Source organism: Anticarsia gemmatalis, chromosome 27 (assembly GCF_050436995.1).
Source record: "Anticarsia gemmatalis isolate Benzon Research Colony breed Stoneville strain chromosome 27, ilAntGemm2 primary, whole genome shotgun sequence".
NCBI lineage: Eukaryota > Metazoa > Arthropoda > Insecta > Lepidoptera > Erebidae > Anticarsia > Anticarsia gemmatalis.
Window position 1 is genome coordinate 3,052,873 of NC_134771.1, and position 25,280 is coordinate 3,078,152.

General features: G+C 36.1%; 2 protein-coding genes across 2 annotated transcripts in view; one reads left to right on the forward strand and one right to left on the reverse strand.

The window, feature by feature from the left end:
* Positions 1-25,280, reverse strand: part of LOC142984437 (uncharacterized) — a 26,632-nt gene continuing 1,352 nt past the window's right edge. Inside the window, exons 2-22 of the mRNA XM_076132025.1 lie at positions 22,107-22,560; positions 21,636-21,701; positions 20,939-20,965; positions 19,640-19,969; positions 19,077-19,130; positions 18,363-18,686; positions 17,655-17,714; positions 14,764-14,853; positions 13,318-13,377; positions 12,525-12,659; positions 11,509-11,670; positions 10,900-10,987; positions 9,870-10,063; positions 8,952-9,125; positions 8,306-8,413; positions 7,531-7,824; positions 5,461-5,565; positions 3,365-4,861; positions 2,375-2,671; positions 1,704-1,808; positions 1-1,158 (exon numbers count right to left, since the gene is read on the reverse strand). Coding sequence (XP_075988140.1) covers positions 18-1,158; positions 1,704-1,808; positions 2,375-2,671; positions 3,365-4,861; positions 5,461-5,565; positions 7,531-7,824; positions 8,306-8,413; positions 8,952-9,125; positions 9,870-10,063; positions 10,900-10,987; positions 11,509-11,670; positions 12,525-12,659; positions 13,318-13,377; positions 14,764-14,853; positions 17,655-17,714; positions 18,363-18,686; positions 19,077-19,130; positions 19,640-19,969; positions 20,939-20,965; positions 21,636-21,701; positions 22,107-22,555 — 5,760 coding nt within the window. The 5' untranslated portion in view covers positions 22,556-22,560 and the 3' untranslated portion in view covers positions 1-17. The remainder of the gene's footprint in view (positions 1,159-1,703; positions 1,809-2,374; positions 2,672-3,364; positions 4,862-5,460; positions 5,566-7,530; positions 7,825-8,305; positions 8,414-8,951; positions 9,126-9,869; positions 10,064-10,899; positions 10,988-11,508; positions 11,671-12,524; positions 12,660-13,317; positions 13,378-14,763; positions 14,854-17,654; positions 17,715-18,362; positions 18,687-19,076; positions 19,131-19,639; positions 19,970-20,938; positions 20,966-21,635; positions 21,702-22,106; positions 22,561-25,280) is intronic.
* The window catches only part of LOC142984438 (uncharacterized), a 5,904-nt gene continuing 3,937 nt past the window's right edge, over positions 23,314-25,280 (forward strand). Inside the window, exons 1-3 of the mRNA XM_076132026.1 lie at positions 23,314-23,600; positions 24,023-24,467; positions 25,048-25,193. Of these exons, the coding sequence (XP_075988141.1) occupies positions 23,385-23,600; positions 24,023-24,467; positions 25,048-25,193 (807 nt within the window). The 5' untranslated portion in view covers positions 23,314-23,384. The remainder of the gene's footprint in view (positions 23,601-24,022; positions 24,468-25,047; positions 25,194-25,280) is intronic.

Here is a 25,280-nt window from a genome sequence, read left to right on the forward strand (position 1 = left end):
AATTGAAGAAGTATTTATTACCCAATAATATTAAAGGTAACTTGATCGACGCCGACGTACAGCGAGCGATCAGAATTCAAAATATAATCAAATGATTTTTTATCCATTTTCAAGTACAAAACAACAAAATCATCCACTACGCATTTCTTTATAACATTCCAAAATTTCGTACAAACATCTTTATTATAAATTTCCAACATATCAAAAAAATATTTATCATCAAAATCGAAATAGCATTTGAATTTCGCTGTAATTATATCTAAATCTTTGGTAGACATATTTATGTCGTTGGCAACACTGAATTTTGCGAGCCATTCGTATGATTTTTTGTTATGGCAACTGTAGACTAGGGCACTATTTTTAATGCCGTGACATTTAAGTAAAGGTAATTCTTTTGATTGCTTTAAGCTAAATGAGATCAAAGATTGAATGATTTCAGGTATATGTGAACAATTATTTTTAGTCAAATAAGCAATTTTGACGCAGTTATCAACGTTTAACGTTTTATTATTAACATTATCACATAATTTTCTTTCACGCCCTTCGGTCATTGGCACATAAGTCTCTTCAAAATCAGACGTGTCCGATACACTCATATCAAAAGGTGGAATTTTAATACGATAATAATTAGTATTCGTATCCATAATTTCAATATTTTCATCAAATTTATAATTTTCATTTTTATCGAGGGTAACTTTCGCATTTCTAATGCAAGTCATTTGAATAGGACCTTTATTTATTTTCTTATATTTATCAAGACCTTCCATTAAAGTGTCGTATTCGATGATTTTTTTATCATTATTGATCATATTTACAACCTCTTTGGTAATTTTATGAAGATTATGAGAAAGAGATATATCTTCTATAATTCCGTCATTCACTTCAGTGCTTTTGTCAAAACGTCGTGGTTTTATTTCGATTTTGCCGCCATTTTTTAAAGACACTGCATCAATGTCTACGTTTTCATCACAAATGTCCGTCCAATCAATTTCTTTTGGAGTTTTACTTTCATCACCTTTTTTAAGTGATATATCTCTTTCATCATCGATTCCTATGACTCCGCCATTTTTAAATATTTTGTTAGTTAGATTTGATTTTGGAAGCTTTTTCTTCTTCTTTTTAGAAGACTCTGGGAATACTTTGACAGCTGTTATGTAGCTGAAACAATGAAATAACAATTAGTACTTATCAATCTATTTAAATAAATAAAGCAAAAACTTAGGACCCCTTTTTACGAAAATTACGCGGAGGGAAATGTATGAAATTTGGCATACTTATAGTTTACGTGCAGGAGCAGTGTAGAACACTAATATTTACCAATAATAATGCTTACGAATACTTTAAATCAATAAATAAAATATTACGCACACACTACCATGCATTTAACACACACACACACACACACACACACACACACATAAGTATTTAAAAATGCTCATTTTAGTGGTATTGTATTCAATAAATTTGTCAGAGTTAGGAAGATTTCGGAAGAAGACACTTGCGTGACATTAATTTGTTATAATTTATTTTATTTATGTTTCTCTCTTTCTTCCATGCTTTGAATCCCATATGGTATTGGGGTCAGCCTGCGTGATCGTTCTCCTCCACTTCGCTCTGTCCTGAACATCTGTCCGTCTCTGACTGTCATTTACATCAACTTCAGATACCTCACACTGTATATATATTAAAATAAACGTACTTACGACATATCAATTCCTCGCTTGGGATATATAGAGAAGTCTCCCATTTGCCTTCTAATTTCCTTAATCAGTGGTATTGCAGCTGATGAGCCATTTACTTTCCCTACCCTGAAATATTATTATTTTATCAGTACATATCGGTGATGTCTTGCAAAAAGGTCAGGTAGTACTCGTAACCGGCGGTCCTGTATGACAAGATGTATGGATGTCAATGAGTCAAGGGAAGTTTGTAATATCGTACTAAGTGGCGTTCTCTGGTCTCTGCCTACCCCTATGGGAAGGAGGCATGATTTGATATATGTACAGTACACTAGATTTTTTGCAATTTTTCGGTTTTCCCAAAAAAAACATACATTATCGTCTTCGAGTTAGTATTTTTAAACGCGCTTATTTTAGAAAACACTGGTTCAATTAAAAAAGTATGTTGTATAATCCATTTATGGAAAACGGTTATAGGCTATAGCATCACGATATGACTAAAACTAACTAACATTTAGCGGTAGTTTATCTATTCAATCTGTCAAGTTTATTGTACGATCTCTGAGGCACATTAAGTCTTAGTTACCCTATTCAAAATGTTTTTTTATAAGAGTTTAAACGCTATTGATAATAGATAAACTACCGCTAAATGTACCTCAGAAAAGGCATAAAAGGATTGTAGCAATAATACTTACCCATTGCCATGTGCAAAACAATTACTAATATATTTGAATTCAACTTCATTGATAGTTCGTCCGAACTTTATATCTTTTGAGATCGCGTCGTCTTGAACAAAACTCAAAATTTTGAGTAGCACGTCTACTTTAAACTTGGCGTCGCTGATCTCTTTCTGAGTGCGGCATAGGGGCGCGTATTTACGTATATAGGCGTCCATATTGTTTTTTATGTCGTCCGGTAAAAAAGACTTGCATTTATTTATCTGCTTCAAATGTTTTATATTGTTGGTTTTCTTTTGTATTTTCTTTAGTTTCCTGTAAAAAAATAAGAGTTTTTTAGTATATTAATTTATTTATCGTATGGTTAGTGGTCAACTTAGTGTCAAAGTTGTTCAAGCCCAAAGGCCTTTGACATGGCTTAACGACTGTTATCTTAATTGACAACAACCAGGACCGACTTGAACGTGCCATCCAAATTACAGAGACGCTTAGTTTAAATACCACTATGCGGTCACCCATCAATGGAATAAGGGTTTCAAAGGTTGCTTAACCCATAAAACGTATACTGAACGGTGACCCTATGTAGTAAAATAGGTTAGGAGGGAATATGAGGAGCTGGTGACTAAGTAACAATAACGGCACGTATCAATCTCTCAGGTCAAGCTACACTTGCCGAGGTTGATCTATAGATGGGTGACCATCTTATACATACGGAGTTCCTCCGTGTTTCGGAAGGCACGTTAAATTGTGGGTCCCGGCTGTAATTTTCAAGGATCTTTGACAATCATTAACAGTAGTCAGAGGCTTGAAAGTGTTACAACCAGTCTTACCGAAGGGTATCGTGTTATAACCCAGGTAACTGTGTTGTGGTGGTCCGATAGGCAGTCCATGTAAAACACTGGTATTCAGCTGCATCCGGTGAGACTGGAAGCCGACTCCAACATAGTTGGAAGAAAGGCTTGACAGAGTAAATAGGTTATGAAATAAAATAAATTTATGTTAACTTACTTCTTAGATTTAGCAGTTTTTCCGTGTTGTGTTTTATTAATTTCATTTTCCTTATAATCATCTTTAATTTTACCACAAACTATAACGCCTTGTATATTTATTCCTTCAATTTCCATCAAATCGTACCAATTTTTATTATATTCAGGAGTTTTGTTAAAATCTACTTCATCATATATTACAGATGATGTATTACTTTTATCATCATCACCCATTTTTTCGTCATCACCATTTTGATATGGTTCATCATCAATTTTAATCACATCATGTTCGATTACTTTATCACCAGCGCTATCATTATTAATCGCGTTATCACTCCGATTGATCCCTTTATCACCCTTTTCAGCACCTCCATCATTTTCATTATCAAAACTTTTCATCTCTTTATCACAATTTTCAACACCCGCATCAACAATCACACAATATCCACTTCCCAAATCTTTATCACCCTTTCTATTAAACCCATGATTATTAATCACATCATCACTACCTATGATTTTATCATAATTTCCACCATCATTAATCACGTTATCACCAACATCCATCCGTTTATCACCTACTCCTATAATCCCATTATCACCAATCTTCATTTCTTTATCACAATTTTGACCGCCTTCATCATAAATCGGATTATCACCATTTCCTACCTCTTCATCACAATTTCCATTATCCTCATCACTTAAAGACACAGTATCACCACTACCCATATCTTGATCACCGCTCCCATCACTGCTTCCATAATTAATCGCCTTATCAATACTCTTTATCATTTCATCATTCCTGTAACTTTCAGTGATATTATCACCACTTCTCATTTCTTGATCACCGTTGTCATCACCCCAATCAATATTAATCGCATTATCAATACTCCCCATTCCTTTATCACCTATATCATTTTCAGTCATATTATCACCACCTCCCTTTTCTTGATCACCTTTTTCATCACTATCCCTCGTTTTATCACCTTTTCCATCAATACTATCTATCTTTTGATCACCATTTCTATCACCACCGTCCATCGCTTTATCACCATTTTTATCACCACCGTCCATCGCTTTATCACCATTTTTATCACCACCGTCCATCGCTTTATCACCATTTTTATCACCACCGTCCATCGCTTTATCACCTTTCCCATCACCACTACCCATATCTTTATCACCATTTCCATCAGCACTACCCATATCTTTATCACCTCCTTCACTCCCAAAACCTCCCATCACATCACCACCTCCCAAGTCTTTATCACCTCCCCTCTTACCCCCCTTCCCATCATCATCACTTCTATCATCATAGTTTTCCACCACGGTCTGCCTGTCTTCATCACTTAGAGTCAGTTTATTAATCTTTTTAGCCACTTGTATAATATCGTCACATTTATTTAGTTCCCTTGTAACATATTCGTGTAGTTTCATAGCTTCTACTTTAACATATCTAGGGTCGAACCTCAATTTTCTTCTTATATATGGCACTTGGTATATTTTCACTGCTGTAATAGCACTGAAACAATAAAATACTGATTAATAAAACTGTATGGCGCAGTGGTTAAAATAGCCACCCGCAGTAACCGTAGCGCCGCGCGTATGTTCGAATCCCATCCGGAACTAAAATTTGTGTGATGAGCACGAGTATCTGTTCTGGTCTGAGTCTGGTTGTTAATGTATCTATATAAGTATGTATTTAGAAGTATATAAGTATGTTTCTCAGTTATTTGGTTACCATAGTACAAGTTCTGCTTAGTTTGGAATCAAATGTCTGTATGTGTATTCATTTAAATAAGTGTCCCACTGCTAGGCAAGGGTCTCCACCCATAATGAGGGAGGGGTTAGGCCTTGAGTCCACCACGCTGGCCAAGTGCGGGTTGGGGACTTAGCACTCAATAAATGTTTTTAACAAATTTTAGGCATGCAAGGTTCCCTCACGATGTTTTCCTTCACCGTTGGAGCATGTGATAATTATTTCTACTACACACATAACTTCGAAAAGTCATTGGTGTGTTGCCTCGGGTTCGAACCAGCGACCACTTGCGTGGGAGGTGTCAACTTATACCACTCGGCTATCAATAAGAGGGTTATTATTTATAAATCAAGTATACTTACGTCAAATCCGGTTCATATTTCGCGTATATATTGAAATCTAACATAATCTTCCTTATTTCCATAGTTAGTGGTATTTCCACTGGGGCCGCACCAAATTTAGCCATCCTGTAACAATATATATTTATCAGTAAGTTAGCTAAACAGCGCGGCTCCCCTCGTGTATGTTGTATTATACCATGTCACAGGCGATTCGGGGTTGATAGGAAAAAGTATTGAAACTACTTGGTTCTTAAACTATTTCCACGCTAAAATTTCATCAAAATCAGTTAGGTGTTTCGTGTAAATGATAGAAATCTACCAGGAAAATTCTACCACGTGACGTATTCATCAGAAAAATTCTACCAAATGACGTCTTCATCACGAGATCCAGCAGGAAAATTCTACCAAATGACGTCTTCATCACGAGGTCCAGCAGGAAAATTCTACCAAATGACGTCTTCATCACGAGGTCCATCAGGAAAATTCTACCAAATGACGTCTTCATCACGAGGTCCATCAGGAAAATTCTACCAAAAGACGTCTTCATCACGAGGTCCATCAGGAAAATTCTACCAAATGACGTCTTCATCACGAGGTCCATCAGGAAAATTCTACCAAATGACGTCTTCATCACACGATCCATCAGGAAAATTCTACCAAATGACGTCTTCATCACGAGGTCCATCAGGAAAATTCTACCAAATGACGTCTTCATCACGAGGTCCATCAGGAAAATTCTACCAAATGACGTCTTCATCACACGATCCAGCAGGAAAATTCTACCAAATGACGTCTTCATCACGAGGTCCATCAGGAAAATTCTACCAAATGACGTCTTCATCACACGATCCAGCAGGAAAATTCTACCAAATGACGTCTTCATCACGAGGTCCATCAGGAAAATTCTACCAAATGACGTCTTCATCACGAGGTCCGTCAGGAAAATTCTACCAAATGACGTCTTCATCACGAGGTCCATCAGGAAAATTCTACCAAATGACGTCTTCATCACACGATCCAGCAGGAAAATTCTACCAAATGACGTCTTCATCACGAGGTCCATCAGGAAAATTCTACCAAATGACGTCTTCATCACGAGGTCCGTCAGGAAAATTCTACCAAATGACGTCTTCATCACGAGGTCCGTCAGGAAAATTCTACGTCCTCTCGTGAGATCTACCAGAAAAATCTACTGAGCGATGTGTTCGTGTAACTAATCAGAGCTAACACTATGTCTATTATTTAAAAACCTAAAAATCTATACTAATCTATACTAATATTATAAAGCTGAAGAGTTTTTTTTGTTTGTTTGAACGCGCTAATCTCGGGAACTACTGGTCCGATTTGAAAAATTATTTCAGTGTTAGATAGCCCATTTATCGAGGAAGGCTATAGGCTATATATCATCACGCTACGACCAATAGGAGCAGAGTACCAGTGAAAAATGTTACAAAAACAGGGGAAATTATGACGCAAGCGAAGTTGCGCGGGTCAGCTAGTATAATATATATATCCTAGCTGACCCGGCAAACGTTGTTTTGCCATGTAAAGTAAAAAATATATGTTGTCACTTAGGGGTATGAAAAATAGATGTTGGCCGATTCTCAGACCTACTCAATATGCTCACAAAATTTCATGAGAATCGGTCAAGCTGTTTCGGAGGAGTATGGCAACGATAAATATGACGCGAGAATTTTTTTTTGTGATTCTAAACCATTCTCAGATCCCCTTGAACACACACAAAAAATTTGATCAAAATCGGTCCAGTCGTTTAAGAGAAGTTCAGTGACATACACACTTATAGAAGAACTAGCTGACCCGCGCAACTTCGATTGCGTCACATAAGAGAATGGGTCAAAATTTTCCCCGTTTTTGTAACATTTTTTGTTGCTACTCTGCTCCTATTGGTTGTACCGTGATGATATATAGCCTATAACCTTCCTGGATAAATGGTCTATCTAACACTGAAAGAATTTTTCAAATCGGACCAGTAGTTCCTGAGATTAGCGCGTTCAAACAAACAAACAAACAAACAAACTCTTCAGCTTTATAATATTAGTATAGATTATAATATATTATATATATTATTACCTGTTACTGCTATTGAAGCATTTAGTAATATAATCAACCTCCCAATCCAGAAGCACTCGACCAAAATCCATGAACCTCACAATATTTTTACTTTTTATAAAATGATATATTTTCAACAATACGTCCACTTTGAATTTCTTCTTCTCATAGCCCTTAGCGGTCTGTGTGAACGGTGCGAAGGTTTGAAGGTAGTTTTGTAGGTCGTTTGTTAAGTCTTCAGTCAGGACCGGTGGGTCTACCATGTCTCTACGTCCTGGCTGCATATCCGTTCTGAATTTGCCGAGAGTTATGCTTCTGTAATAGGAATTGTAATATGATTCATATTAAATAATATGTAGTCGGGGAAAGTCTTTTCACATTATAGTATGTATGAACTTGTAATAAAATCTTTTCTCTACACAAAAAGCTCGATATTTGGGTACCTTACGAGCTCACTGAAAGAAACCTAATGAACCGTGAACTCATTTGTGATTCTTGAAGCCAAAGAGATTTTATTACGAGTTCATACATACTATAATGGGAAAAGACCTTTTCCCCGACCTAATATAATTAACGAAAAAAACAAAATCGCCATTGCTCCACCCCCAATGAAAGTATCCGCTTCTCATGACCCATTACCATACCACTCTCCCATAGGTGCTCATAGTCAGTTGCGCTCACATGTCGGCTAACGATCAGTGGGTTAAGCAAACCTTCGCGAATTATTCCATAGATGGGTAGAAGGTACAAGGATCCCCCTCTACTACTAATGCTACTGTTTATTTTCAAAACTTACGTTTTAGCAAGAGATGCAGTTAGTCTCAGTTGTGGGTCTTTAGCAAATTCACCTGCTATTTGATCAATGAGTGCCTGTTCTTTCTGATCGGAGAGCGTCAAACGGAATCTGTAATTAATTAATTAATTGTAAAATAAAATCATTAATGTCCCACTGCTGGGCAAGGGTCTCCTCCCGTAATGAAAGAGGGGTTAAGCCTTGAGTCCACTACACTGGCCAAGTGCTTGTTAAAGACTTTGCAAACCTTCAAGAACTGTTCTAAAGAACTCTCAGGCATGCAAGGTTGCATCACGATGTATTCCTTCACCGTTGTAACAAGTGATCATTATTTCTAATACACACATAACTTGGAAAAGTCATTGGTGTGTTGCCTCGGGTACGATCCGCCGACCACTTGTATGCCAACTTAGACCAATCGGCTATCAATGCTGCTTCTGTGGCGCAATGGTTAAGGTGATTACGCCGCTGCCAATTTTCGATTGGGTTCGATTCCCACACGAAAGAATATTCACAAATATACACTGGTCTGCTTGTACTTTGTATTCGTTATTTGTATGTTTGTTAAAGACCTCACGACACAGGAGCAATTCTTAGTGCGGGAAATGTCTTGTTTTTTAAAGCAAAATATATTAATGTTTTGACAAACCTCTGCGAGAATCCTCTGACCATATGTTGAGAGAACCTGTTCTCTTGCTTGCTGAGCGGTCGGTCGTAGCTGAGCTCCATCGTGCCGAGGTCTTGGCTGACGAACCACGCCACCTGCGTCAAGAACTCGCGCCGGAATGACGACCCACCACCTTGCTTCATACGGACCCTGGAACTGAAGGATATTTACTTATTTTTATATATATAATTCTTCTGTAAGTGTGTATGTCACTGAACTTCTCTTAAACGACTGGACCGATTTTGATGAAATTTTTTGTGTGTGTTCAAGGGGATCTGAGAATGGTTTAGATTCACAATTTTGTCCGCTGGACAATGTTTTTTTAATTGATTTTTAATTTATTAGACAGGATAACGTCTGTCGGGTCCGCTAATGGTATATATTAAATAGATATAAGGTATAGTTTATAAGTTATATAATAGCTTAGCCTTTGTTCCAAGCTATGTTGGAGTCGGCTTCCAGTTTCACCGGATGCAGCTGAATACTAGTATTTTACATGGAGCGACTGCCTATCTGACCTCCACAACCCAGTTACCTGTGATATAACACGATGCTCTTTGGTAAGACTGGTTGTCAGACTTTCAAGCTTCTGACTACTGTTAACGACTGTCAAAGATCTTCGAAATTGACAACCGGAACCCAATTACCATATTATACTGCCTAGATGGCGCAGTCGATAGTGTATGCGACTGCTGCGCAAGGTCTCGGGTTCGAATCCTGGGTCGGGTTAAAAAGTCTATTCTAAGATTTGAATTTCTCAGAGATTGCCCGGAGTTTAGAGGTTGATCCTGCGCCTGACCTCTCATTGGTCGTGTCGGTTATCCATCCCACCAGACTATGAGAATAAATAAAAATATAAAGCATTAAACATATCAACTAAGTTATATCTAAATAACATACCTCTGTGGAAAACTTCCTTCAGTCTGATTACAGACACTATCTAGTTTAAGTGTGGTATCAAACGTCGGTTCAGTCGAGCTGACGTCACCGCTGACGACCGTGGCGACGGGCGTGGCGCGGAGTGACGACTTGCCGCGCCGCTGTGGGGACGACTTGGCTGACTCTGATGAGTGGCCTAGGCCTACGCCCTTAGCCTACAGTAAACAGGATAGTATATTGTCAAATATTTTATTTTGCACAGGTATACTTTTTACTTAAAAGGAGGTCTCTATGTAAGATTTAAGCCCTTCTCCCATTACGATACGCCCGCGCGACTCTAGTCTCGGAGACTAGTCGCCACGAAGTATCTCACATACATTTGTATGGAGACTCTCACATTACGATACTGGTAGTCTCCATACAAATGTATGTGAGATACTTCGTGGCGACTAGTCTCCGAGACTAGAGTCGCGCGGGCGTATCGTAATGGGAGAAGGGCTGTATTGTAAAAGTTATACGAGATAACGAAATAAACATTTTTGATTTCTTTGATTTTTGATTTTTTTTTAAATATTGGTAGATTCAGTTATTTCAAAAAGACAACTCCCGCATTAAGAATTGTTCTTGTGTCGTTGGACTTTTACAAATATACAAACAAAGGACACAAAGTACAACACCGAAGCAACTATTTGTGGATCGCAGTAATAATTGTTCCGTGTGGGAATCGGAACCCCGACCTCCCGACGATTCAATGATAGTGGCGTGGCGACCTTAACTACCGCGTCAAGGAGGCAATATTATGCAAGCAAATATTGGTCATTAGAATTTATCGTCAATTCGGTAGGAAGTTAAAAATCAATAATTGCTGACAAGTCAGTTAAAAAGAAACACTAAACCCCGGTTTGTGATGTACATTTAGCGGTAGTTTATCTAATCAATAGCGCTTAAACTTATATAAAAAAAGCTATTGAATAGTTGAACTACCGCTAAATGTACTCAGAAACCGGGGGTTAGTGCTTTTAGATTATTAAGTGTTTTATAATTCACTTACATTATTAAGGTCCGGCATGATAGGTTCAATGAGGCCAGTGCCGCGAGACCCCAAAGCGCCACCCTTCCATCCCATACTCATCATCATTCTGAAATATACACACGAATTGTTAATAGGACGGTCGGCAGACTCACAATAAAAAAAATTAACGTTTCTTTATTCAGTTAAAACGTAAGACATACTCCACACTAAGAATTGCTCTTGTATCATGGGGTCTTTTACACACACACAAAGTACTACCATACACGAAACAACTATATGTGAATAGCACAAATCATTGTTCCGTGTGGGAAACGAACCCACGACCTCGCAATACACGAGTATGCACTTTAACCACTCCGCTAGTATACTGTACTAGCTAACCCGCGCAACTTCACTTGCGTCACATAAGAGAAAATGGGTCAAAATTTTCCCCTTTTTTGTAACATTTTTTATTGCTACTCTGCTCCTAATGGTCGTAGCGTGATGATATATCTAAAGCCTTCCTCGATAAATAGGCTATCTAACACTGAAAGAATTTTTCAAATCGGACTAGTAGTTCCTGAGATTAGCGCGTTCAAACAAACAAACAAACTCTTCAGCTTTATAATATTAGTATAGATTACTTACTTCATAGCCTTATCACTATGTACGGGGACGGAGAGCGCTTCAATAAGCTTCTCTTGTTCATTTTTCTTGAGTTTCAGCTTAGATTTAGACTTCACTGATATATTTGGTAGCGCGAACTTCGACGAAGATGCTTGGTCTAACTTACGTGGTGGGTCGGTTAGTCTGAAAAATAATTAATATATATAATTGTACGGTCATTGCAGATGTGGAAGACCTAAAGGGAGATGGCGGGATGACTTTCAAAGGACTGGTCGGATCTTGCCGCTGGTAGGGGGATTCGGAAGGGAAGGGGGGAGGCCTCAGTCCAGCAGAGGGACTACGGTTGCCAGATTTCCGGGACTGTCCCGGAATTTTACTTTCCAAACCCCGGAATGAAGAAATACTAGATTTTTACATAGTTAGGATAGCAAAGGTCAAACTAAGATTTTTCTTTTATCATTTCTACTTAGCAGTCGTGGCTTAAAAATGTCCAGGAAATGATTAGCCTGGATCTGGCAACCCTGAGTGGAACACTCAAACAGGCTAAATCAAACCTAATTGTTCAGTTTTACTAGAAGGTGTAAGAAGATGGATATGAAACACTTATTTTCGCAATTAATTGTGTTAGCTCCATATATTTGAGGACTAGTCTATTGTTATATACCGGGTACGTAACCAAGTTTAGAACTTCTGTTGAGAAATCAATATATATAAAACCCTTCCGTTACTAACTGACTGATGAACAACGCGCAATCGAAACTACTAAACGTAAAAACTTGAAATTTGCTATGAAGATTCCTTAGGAAGTGTAGAGGAGCACTAAGAGAGGAATCTTGGAAATTCCCATCCGAAGGGAGTGAAATTCCATAGAAGGTAGTTTGTTTAATGTATAATAGAATACGGGAATTAACGCGAACACGAATTTTTGCTTAAAATGCCTAACGTTTAAAATGCCCAAAGCGCCGAAACATTATGACACATTAAACATGCAACGCGAGAGTTTAAAAGTTATGAGCTAGTATGTTATATTAACTTACATAGTAGTATTAGTATATTTCTTCATAGCTTCAATCAGTTTCACATCCCGGTCAGTCTCATACACTAAACTACCTTCCCTCTTACTGTAGTTTATAACACCGCCCGTGTCAAACGACACTTCTGATTTTCTTGCACTGAAACAATAAATAATACATTTAAGTTACAGTCAACCTGGGTAACTTTGAATCATTTGGGTAACATTGACAGTGGGAATTTGAACTAGTTTCGATTATTTTTTCATAAGAAACCAACACAGTTGATAAAGGTTTATTTTAGTTTTGCAAACTTTTATGAGTTGGGTTGGTTTCATAAGAAAAAATATCAAAACTAGTTCAAACTCCCACTGTCAATGTTACCCAGGTGATTCAAAATTACCCAAATTGACCTTATTTTTAGTATTTCTTGTTATAACGGCAAATACATAATTTGTGAAAATTTCAGCTTCCTAGCTTATACGGTTTATGAGATACACCTTGATGACAGACGGACAGACAGTGAAAGCTTAGTAATAGAGTTCCGTTTTTACTTTATACTGTACGGGAATTCACGGAAAACACTGAACTTATTTTGATGAATTGGATATAGTTGAAACCCCACTGTAAAACACAGTTTTTTTAAATATTAAAACCATTTATACTAGGATATTTTTTTAAAGTGAGTAATTGTATGCTCTCCTATAATTTATGTAGGTTACACAAATAATTGTTCAGTATGGGAATCGAACACACCATCAACCCAATAGCAGTCTTAACTACTAACCACTGTGTCACTGTAATTATAAGACATACTTACACTTTCCTCTCCCTGCTTACGCTTCTACTTGAAGTATCCACAGTAGCATCTTTTGGCTTACTGAAATAAACAAAACATTCTGTATTATTTACTGCACACATTAATTATTCATTATAAGTACTCTGTCATGCATATAGGAGACTATATAAATAGAAGAAGAAGAAAACATTTTAAACATTACACACACAATAAATAAATAAAAAGACTCAAGATTTTCTTCTCACGATTAGTAAATGACTATGAACACACGCATTAAACATTGAAAGCGCAAGAACTAAAACGTAACTAAAACCAAAAATAATTAATATTAATTAATTATTTATTTATTTATATAGGGAAAACAAACAGCTACACACTTTTCTTAATAATATAATATATTTAAATATATCTAAATATTGTATACTAAATCTTTGTTTCAGATTTACAGTGCCTAAGTAACGAAAAGAAAAATAATATATAAGCGACCTGCAAATGAACTGAGAAACAAACATTATGACCCAAAACAAACCAGCGGTGATACGGCTAAGATGACAATAAATCAATCCATACTAATATTATAAATGCGAAAGTAACTCTGTCTGTCTTTCTGTCTGTCTGTCTGTCTGTCTGTCTGTCTGTCTGTCTGTCTGCTACTCAATCACGCCTAAACTACTGAACCAATTTGCATGAAATTTGGTATGGAGATATTTTAATACCCGAGAAAGGACATAGGCTACTTTTTACCCCGGGAAAATGACGCATTTCCCGGAAAAATTCAGGTGGCGAATTAAGTGGCGAATAATCAATATTATAATGACATTAAAATAACAAAATTCCGTTGTCATGGCAACTGTTTTAATGGTGGATATGCCTTAGCGCGACTTCGTTATATAAGGAGATATTTAAATAATTTTGATATATTTTTCGTGAAAAAAAGACATATTTTATATCATCACGCTACGACCAATAGGAGCAGAGTAACAGTAAAAAGTGTTATAAAAATTCTGAACCATTCTCTCTTATGTGACGCAAGCGAAGTTGCGCGGGTCAGCTAGTTTAAAATAAACTTTAATGTTTTATTTCAGTCCATTTCAACGGTTCGTTTTTCAGAGAGCGTATTTTATTCTTTTTCATGTGTATTGGGGGCAATACAAACTGAAGTTTAAGTTTGAGGAGTCGCCAATAAAATCATTTCTGAACACAAAAAAGGTCGATATTTGGGTACCTCACGAGCTCACTGAAAGAAACACCTTATGAACCGTGTACTCATTTGTGATTGTTGAAGCTAAAGAGATTTTACTACAAGTTCATACATACTATAATGGGAAAAGACTTTTTCCCCGACCTAATATACAGATACTATAGCAGATGCATGCGACAAGATAGACCACAGATGAGAAATACAGTCATGCAAGAAATTAGAACAGCTAACTTCCTCAACTTCCAAGGTCTGCCCGAGCTACCTACCTACATGAAGATGGATCACTGGCCGTGTCATGGCTAGGCGATACAGTGCTACTGACTCCCTTGTTGCTAGTAGCGCTGTGTTTAGGATACCTGTGGTTATTTTTTTTTATTAATTTATACGATCACCAACAGTAAACATATTATTACATTCTGTTAAAAGCTAGAGTAACTTATAAATACATTCCTTATATGAATAACTATTATATATTCACTAAAACTACTATGACATAATAATATAGTTTATAATATGGTTAAAGGAATGTTGGTGCTACACCAAAATCAAAATCAAATCATTTATTCATTTAGGTCAAATATTGACACTTATGATAGTCGTTACAATTACTGAATCTACCACTAGCTCGGAAAGGGAGTAGAGCCTTGTGAGAAGAGCTAGCGAGAAACTCACGGTCACTCTTTTCAATAGCCAAAAGTTTTACAATGTGGTTGATACAACAATTGATCATGCGAGGAGCTGCCAACAATCAGCGATGTAGACTAAACCAATGGAAGAAAATGCAATAGTCTTTATAAATAACTGTGTTCCAAAATATTTTATCTAGACACGCAGAAGTAGTAACAACAGCCGCAGGGATAGATCACTAGGGTCAAGGTACACTTGCTGAGGTTGGTCTGTGGATGGGTGACCATTTTATACATATGTAATTCCTCCGTGTTTTAGTGATCTGGTTGTTTTTTACAAAGACAGTCGTTAATAGTAGTCAAAAGCTTGAAAGTCTGACAACCGGTAACTGTGTTGTAGTGGTCTGATAGGCACTCATTGCCTGTAAAACACTGGTATTCAGCTGCATTCGGTGAGACTGGAAGCCGACTCCAACATAGTTGGGAGAAAGGGTAGGCTATGAGAGTGACAATGCGTGAGTGTGTCGAGCTAAGGAAAAATACCTAGCTCGAGTAGCACTACCAATAGTTACTGCATAACATCTACCTATTGCTATTTTCGCAATTTGCCTGATTACCTGATAGGCCTATTTTGGATGGTCTCCCTTGATAGCTAAACAGTAAATAAAGTACCTATACAGGGTGTCCCGAAACTCAACGATAATCCGAGACAGGATGAAAGGCCAAGTCATACCGGTTCTAGGAAAAATAAAAAAAAAATTCCATATCACTTAGTTCAGCAATAATAGACACTTTTCAAAAAAGTTGAAATTCCACACCCTTGGTCGCATTTTCAAGTCCTGTGATCACCAATGTCACAATTTCGCTGTGTTTTTTTCAATTTCCTGATCTTCATTAAATATGCTATTAATCGTAAAACAAATTAATGCACAAAACATTGTTAATTTAATAAAAAAAGTTAAGTTTTAGTGAGTCATGGTTCACAAAAATATCGTTAGTTAACTTTGACGCTTCATATTGAAAAAAAAATGTACTACACTACCCTTGGCAAGTTATTTCAAAAGTTGGCGCATTTAATCAAGATTTCAAAATGGTGCAACACTTGCCACTTTTCTTGCCATTAAAAATGTTATTTTTATTTGAACGACGAGTATCCCCGAAAATGGATCGGACGGAGTGGTACAATTGTATGGCCTCCTCGTTCCCCCGATCTAAATCCAGTAGATATTTTTTACTGGGAACGCATAAAAGAAAAAGTCTATTCGAAATCAATACAAAATCTATCAAAACTGCGCCGGAAAATTGACACAGCGTCAAAAGATATAAATGCAAAGAATTTTGTTTGACTGGTGCAAAGGTATTTTGTAAGGCGTTGCAGAGCCTGTATTCGTGCTAGAGGAAAGCAATTATTTTTAGTAAAGAGGTAATTGAGTCAGTGCATAACCAATATTTAATGTAATAAACATAATAGGTAAAAATAATTAAAAAAAAAAAGAATGAACAAACCATCGTTCTTTTTTAATTATTCTCCTTAAACTAATGTAATTCCGAATTGATTTCCTCTGGCACGAATACAGGCTCTGCAACGCCTTACAAAAGACCTTTGCACCAGTCAAGCAAAATTCCTTGCATTTATTTCTTCTGACGCTGTGTCAATTTTCTGGCGCAGTTTTGATAGATTTTGTATTGATTTCGAATAGACTTTTTCTTTTATGCATTCCCAGTAAAAAATATCTACTGGATTTAGATCGGGGGAACGAGGAGGCCATTCAATTGTACCACTCCGTCCGATCCATTTTCGGGGATACTCGTCGTTCAAATAAAAATAACATTTTTAATGGCAAGAAAAGTGGCAAGTGTTGCACCATTTTGAAATCTTGATTAAATGCGCCAACTTTTGAAATAACTTGCCAAGGGTAGTGTAGTACATTTTTTTTTCAATATGAAGCGTCAAAGTTAACTAACGATATTTTTGTGAACCATGACTCACTAAAACTTAACTTTTTTTATTAAATTAACAATGTTTTGTGCATTAATTTGTTTTACGATTAATAGCATATTTAATGAAGATCAGGAAATTGAAAAAAACACAGCGAAGTTGTGACATTGGTGATCACAGGACTTGAAAATGCGACCAAGGGTGTGGAATTTCAACTTTTTTGAAAAGTGTCTATTATTGCTGAACTAAGTGATATGGAATTTTTTTTTTATTTTTCCTAGAACCGGTATGACTTGGCCTTTCATCCTGTCTTGGATTATCGTTGAGTTTTGGGACACCCTGTATACTCAATACTGCTTTAAGAAACATTCATATCTGACGAAAGATGCGTCGGGCGTAACTTAATTAGTATGAGCTTCCGACGCATCATCGGTTGAGTGTGAACAGTCGAGTGTTTCTATACATTTGTCTGTTCTGACGTTACGCGACCGATAATACGCGACTTATGTTCCGTCAGATATGAACCTTCCCTTATATGTTAATGCTACTCCTAGTTTTAATTGTGATTATATTTATATAAAATCAGACTCACCATGGTCGTGACATCTTGACCGACTTGTCATAAGACGGTACCTTGATGTATAGTACTTCCCTAAAAATAAATATAAAATTAAAACCTAGGTTGAAAGAAAGTCTGTCTCTTATGCTTTCAAGGCTAAATCGCTAAACCGATATTCGTGAAATTTTGCATGGGGATAGTTGAAAACCCGGAGCTGAGCTTATACAATTTTTTTTAAAGAATAATTTATATTTTACCTGAATTAAACACAAGGTAAATCGCACGGTTTAATTAACACGAAAGTGAGTCTGTTTGTCTGTTTCGCTTTCACACCTAAACTACTAAACCATATTTGTAATTGAATAGTCGAAAACTTTACTTTTTGACAAACAAATACATGAATATATATTATATTACTTATTACCTATTATAGAGAGAGATATATATATATTAGAGGCGCCCATAGCCAGTTGTGCTCACCGGTCGGTAAACGATCTTAAGTTAAGCAACCGTTGGCGCGGTCATTCAATAGATGGGTGACCGCATAGTGGTATTTGAGCTGGGCGTCTCCGTGCTTCGGAGGGCACGTAAAAAGTCGGTCCCGGCTGTTGTCTACTAAGGTAACAGTCGTTAAGCCATGTCAAAGGCCTTCGGGCGGCTTGAACAACTTTAACACTAGGTTGACCACTAACCATACGATAAGAAGAAGAAGACCTATTATATACTATTATATATACTTACTTATTACCAAACTTATTCTTCTTTTCCTTAACCTTAACTTTAAAATGATTAGGCTTATCAATTAACGTTAGTAAATCATCAAAAATCTTCTTAATATCATCGTTGAAAATGCTCTTAATTCTTTCAGAACGGCTGAAGTTTATAATATTCTTTAAGAATCTCTTCTCTTCTGGTTCGTTGGCTAAGAAGAGTATGCTGCCTTCTGCATCGTTGTTGTAGAAGTTGATCATTTTTGTTAGTGTGTTCATTATGAACGGTTCAGTTAGTTGTCTGAAACGTTGCAGGTATTTCGATTTCTTTCGAGGTGTTAGCTGTTTCTCGTTTCTGTAAAGATGATTTAAATGTTGAGGACATATTGAGGACGATTTCCTTATTAATTACTATTTTGTTCAATAATTTGTTTCCTACATAGAGATACATCGTACTGTTATAAAATCGAGGTCCGGCACTTGTTTTGAAGGGTGAACTTTTAATTGTAGTACTATTAGACCCAAAACAACTTTTAAAACCTTTAAATGACACAAATGTCATACGACTTTGTTAGATATATCAACATGATATATTGGAAATTAGGATTTAGGTATTTTTGTCACCTATACAAAAACTAAAGAATAATCTAGCAATGCAAAACTATTTCTATTTTATAATAATCGTTTACAACTCCCGGAAGCCAGCGAATAATAATTTTTTAATAAACAACAAAATAAGACTTACTTTTTAGTCTTAGATCTGGATCTGTTTATAGCACGTTTTTCCAATAAGAGAGACCTGTAATTTAAAACATTTATTTTAACATATAAATAAGCATACTCTGGCACAAATAAGATATTAACAGAAACATGCAATGCAACATTTTGATACCAATAAACAAAAATATCATATATTTATATAATAGATGCAAGGCAAATACGAAATTTATGTGCAACAAATTATTTTTACTCTATGCTTGTTTTAAGAATATACAGTATAAAAGCCTTTATAATAGAGACATTGCCAGGGTAACAAAGTTAAGTAAGACGTTTTGTCAAAAACATAGACAGTTACATAATATTTAAGTTCTTTCCACATATAAGTATAAAAAATCTTCAAGCTTCGCAGTGGTGGCTAGTTTTATCACAGACACGAATTAACATGTACACACAGTCACAAGTAGTAGATGGCAGCAAAATAAAATAATAAATATAAAAAAAAATCTTACTTTTTTACTACCATACAGACAAAAAATATTACAAAATACGCACAGCAAAAAAAAAGCAAAATAAAAAAAATAAACTTACTTAGTATCATCAACACTATCTACATATCTAATTTGGAACTCATAATCCAAGCTAACAATCATTGCAGCCTCTTTCAAAGCAGTACAAACACTACCACCCTTAAACTTCTTTTTACACGTAATATTTCTAAACTTGGTGTAGATATAAACCGCTTCATCTACACTCAAACCGGTGAATTCTAGACGCGTCTGGTCTTTATCTTTTATGAATTTGAGTATTAGATGTAGACAGTGGTTTTGAAAGTGCTCTGAACTTGGTAGGTTTATTGTGGACCTGTTATCTGGCTCCGAGCTTGAGGATCGAGAGCGCTGTGACGCTTGCGACAGCGAACTGAAAAGAATAAAGGTTGTATTAGTTTTGTTTATTTATTTAGGAGAGATACATAGTTATACAGTTATATGAAATGAGAATATTTGCTCGTGGCTTAGTTAACAACAGCCGCGCGGATCGATCTCTGAGGTTAAGCTACGCTTGCCGAGGTTGATTTGTGGATGGGTGACCATCTTATACATATCGAGTTCCTCCATGTTTCGGAAGGCACGTTAAATTGTGGGTCCCGGCTGTCATTTTCGCAGATCTTTGACATTCGTTAGCAGAAGCTTGAAAGCCTGACAACCAGTCTTACCCAAGGGTACCGTGTTATCCCAGGTAACTGGGTAGTGGAGGTCAGATAGGCACTCGCTCCATGTAAAATACTGGTATTCAGCTGCATCTGGTGAGACTGGAAGCCGACATAGCTTGGAAAAAAGGCTAAGCTGATATAATAATTATATGTATTGCCCACAACACCATCTACATAATATAATAATAATCTATACATAGAAAATTACTTGTATATTATAAATATCATTGGACAACTCACACACTCATTTGATTTCAAACTAAGCAGAGCTTGTAATGTGGTAACCAAATAACTGATAAACATACTTATATACTTCTAAAACATAGTTATACATATAGATACATTAACAATGAGGCTCAGAACAGATGTTCATGCTCATCACACAAATATTTTTTCCAGATGAGATTCAAACCCATCACACGCGGCGCTACGACTATTGCGGCGAGGTGACCACGTTAACCACTGCGCCAAACATACAGTTATAAGATAACAATATAATGTATTATGTATATGTATTTACAACACAAGGAATTCCTACAATAAGGAAAAAGGTTACCATATAAGTTACTACCAAATAAAGTAAAAATCGCATTATAATAAACTGAAAATTCAATACATTAAAATAAAGTGATATTATAAACTAAAGTACAATATTAAATTGTTTCTATTTATTTTACCTTCTTGATCTGGATCCTATAGGAGAGCTGCATGAAATAAAGAATAGAAGTCCATTATAAATTAATATACAAGATTATATTTTATTAAAGTTGGTAAAATTTGTTTAATACATTTATTGAGGGCATGCAAAGTCCCCAACCCGCACTTGGCCAGCGTGGTGGACTCAAGGCCTAACCCCTCCCTCATTACGGGAGGAGACCCTTGCCCAGCAGTGGGACATTAATGGGTTAAATTTATTTTTTATTTTTTTTATAATGTTGGTAAATAATGTAAATATTCACTCAGAAAAAGGTAATGTCCTCTTTGCCAATTTCATAGAAACCAGCCATGATGCATGACTTTGTTTATAGTGTCCAAGTGTGTACACAATACGCAGGTACACTTTCTAATCCATCATTATATCATAGCACAGTGGACTGGGGGGATGTTACCAACACAACTAGTCAGACACTTCAACTTCCTAACCTAGATATGACATACAGGCCTGACCCAGGATGAACCCGAGACCTATGTACGGCTGTCACCTAAACTATCGACTGCGCCACAGAGGCAGTCAACAGTGAGTAGAAGTGCACTGAATACAAAACATAGGTAAGACACAGCTAGAAAATTAGGTAAATAAAGAATAATTTTAGTAGCTAGGTTTCTACCTAGGTATGGACAATGACAATTAATATAACAAACGTAGTTACTTACGTAGTAGCTCTTGATTGTCGAGCTATACCATATTGAGTGTGGTACAGTTTCTTGTACACCAATATACTGGAACAAATGACAAACATTTCACTCTAACCTTTTTTAAGTACAATCAGCATTATCTATTTGTATTTAATTTGACAAGGTAATAAATATAACCTAGGAAATGATATAGACTACTATTTGTAAAAGAGAACTAAGTTGGCGGAGCTATAAGCTTGTTGTAAGTAATCATTGTTTGTGACTGTTGTTTGAATGATTGTAAAAGTCCCTGCGACACAAGATTTCTGTTTACACAACAGTCAGCTCGCAGCATCTGTCTATATGTATGTTCGCATAAGCTTGACAGATTTTCATGCAGTTTATACTAATATATATAGCGACTCTTGAACAATTAGGTGTATAATTTGTTTAAGTCTATGTAAAATATACATTGAGCAGGGCAAATTTATAATAAAAATGTTGACTTACTGCATAACATCTGCTCCTATACCGGCTAACAAAGCATCCTGTGGCTCAGCCTTATAAATACAAGACAGTCTGAAGATTTTATTGTCAGATTTTGACTGCACCATCTCGATTATCTTGTTACATAGTTCCACGCAATCTCCCGGCATATTATCACATTTTAAAACATTATAATCTATTACAATACGCATCAAGAATTCTTCGACGTATTTAGAAATATTAGGAAAAGCCTGTTCATCCTCATCATCGTTTAAAAATTCGTATACATTCTTCAAACATTCTAGCAATTCTCCCGCGCTTATGTGCCCGATGAGAACGGCGGCATCCATAGATTGCGTTTGAATTGTGTCTTGGCTCATTTCAGCTTCATTTTGTGCTGGTTCCGGCGCCAAAATGGGCTCCGTTGTTGAAATTTTACTTGGTTCTGGTTCTTCATCCATTTTAGGTTCCATTGCAACTTTAAAGTATCACAATACAATGAATAAATTCGCAATACTGATAGCAAAGTCTCTTTTAGAGAATACACTAACGATATGTTCAAAGAACAAAGACAGATAGATTAATGGAAGTACAATAGTATCAAAATTTTCTTTGAGATCAGCAAAATACTTAAAAAATTCTAAGAAACACTTTGTGAGTTTGATTATAACGAAGAAATTCTTTTGGTGGCCGTATGACAGACAATGAATACATTAGCAGCTCTGAAAAACGACAAATACGACAATAAGAATATTTTTTTTATATTAAATATTTGACTGAGACTAACGTTTAAACATACCTGTAAAACTTTGTAATAGTTGATTGATTAAATCATGTTATATCGTATAGACTGAAATAATATACTAGCAAGTTGTAATATTTTTATCAAGTTACGTTTTATTTTTGTAAGATGCTTCAAATATTAAGAAATCCAACATGGAACACTTCTGTACTATCCGTAAAATCAATAAAATTGTATTGCCAAGTTATTTTTAAGTACTAGTTTGATAGAAAAATATTTTAATAACAATAATATTACAAAAATACTACATTTCAATAGTAAATTGCTAAAATTAAATATTACAGTGCTTATTTTATGCAAACACCAAAATACGTATCCAAACAAATATTTGTTTTACTTTCTAGAAACCAGTAAACTCTCTTCATTAAAAAGTTGGTAGATTGTATGACATGTAGGTGATATTTACATTAATAAAATTGCAACCCCAAATTAGCTTTCAAAACATCCAATGTTTTGGGAAATTAAACAAATTGCAAGAATCTTTGAATAATAACACAAAAATGTCGTTCGACGTCGACTGGGATATAGATAAGTACAGGGATGAACACGAGAGCGAAGACCATTGGCAGTTACGGCGCGCTTTTATGGAAAAATGGAAGAATGACTACCCGGAAGAAAGACTTGTTTGTTTGGCTAGAGTTTTTACAAATGTTGAGTTATTGGGCTGCAGATATCCTCCAGAAGTCATGCAAGAGATCGCTAAGCTTTCATATGAGGTAAACAAATTGTTTTGTTTATATTTTTGTTATTTGTTTTGACATAACCAAACAAGTGTTTAGGTAGAAATATTTATAGATTTTTCACAATATTGGTGTGCTAGCTTCGTTATATGTGCACGTTTAAGGTCATAACGTGTTAAAACACTTAATTAAAGTTACAATCAACAACAGAAAGAGTATAAATCAGTAAAGTTTTTATTCTTTTTAGTAACTGCCTGAAAGAGGTTAGTAAGCAGCTTATTGACACAGAATAAGCATGAAATATTTTAATATAAACCTTTACAGGCTACATTGGTCTTATAAGTTACCTGATTGGACTTAAATCTTAACCATTAACTGCATTTTTATGGTTCAAACACAACATTATATATTTCATAAATGATGATGAAAAAAGTAACTTTAGTTCTTTTTTTTTCCAGGTTGCCCAACCGTACCGTAAAATGCGAAAGAGCAAACTTCAAAGGACATTTGTGTCTGCATCAGACGCAGCTGAAGATAGAGCGAAAGGCATTAAACGACAAGGCGGAATTATAGTAGAAGAACAACCAAAACCAAAAATACAATTTATACGAGCAGGGAACAGTAACGATAACGATGACAAATCAGACCATGAGAGTAATAAAGACAAGAGCCCCGATAGAAGGAAAGTCACAAGTCAAAGTAACGAAGTACAAAGTGAACGTAACGAAATGAAAACAGAAGATAACGAAAAAAGTAAAGAAATGTTTAATATGTATATGAAAGAGATGGAGAAATTGGAGTGTATGGACGTTAGGGGCTTTAGAGATAATATGTTTAAAGGTGTGTTTGGAAAACTTGTGCTATTGGTGCGACCTTGGGCCACTAAACTATGGAATATACAGAGTGAGTATTTTTGTTTTTTGTTTTATTTGTATCGTTTTAATAAAGATGGCCATTGTGGTAGACTCTCCAATGTTTATTAGGATTCCTTTGCCCAGCAGTGAGACTGGCATGGATAAAAGTAGGTGCTTCGCCTGATTTTTCACTCATGTCAGTTTAGCCATCCCACTGGGCTATGGGAGTGAGGGAATAGTGAGTGTACCTGTGTATTGTACACACACATGGACGTCTTAAACAAAGTTGTTTGTTTTCAATGAAATTAGCCACCATAGCATGCTTTTGGGAAAAGTAAAGTAAGCTTGAAAGTCTGACAACCAGTCTTTCTGAAGGGTATCGTGTTATATCCCAGGTAACCGGGTTGTGGAGGTCAGAAAGGCCGTCGCTCCATGTAAAACATTGGTATTCAGCTGCATCTGGCGAGACTGGAAGCCGACTCCATCATAGTTTGGAAAAAAGGCTAAGCTGATACATAGCACGCTATTGGCCAGGACATTATCATAAAAGCATGATATTGCAAGTAATAAGCTAGTTGTTTATATTTTTTAACATTTAACTGCTTACTAACACACTTATTTATTTCCAGCCAGCTGTAACGTATGCAACGTAACCTTTCAATCAGAATACGTGAACAGATGTCTAACAATAACAGTGAACGGACAGATGGTAGCGCAGGCTAAGTCTGATACTAAAGTGGAGGCTAGAGCTATAGCCGGGAATATGGCTTGGGAGGTACGGAGATTATTTAATTTTTTTTTGTCTGGCAGTCTGATATTATAGTTCCAAATAAGGGCTTTAAAGCAATTTATTTAAATGTTT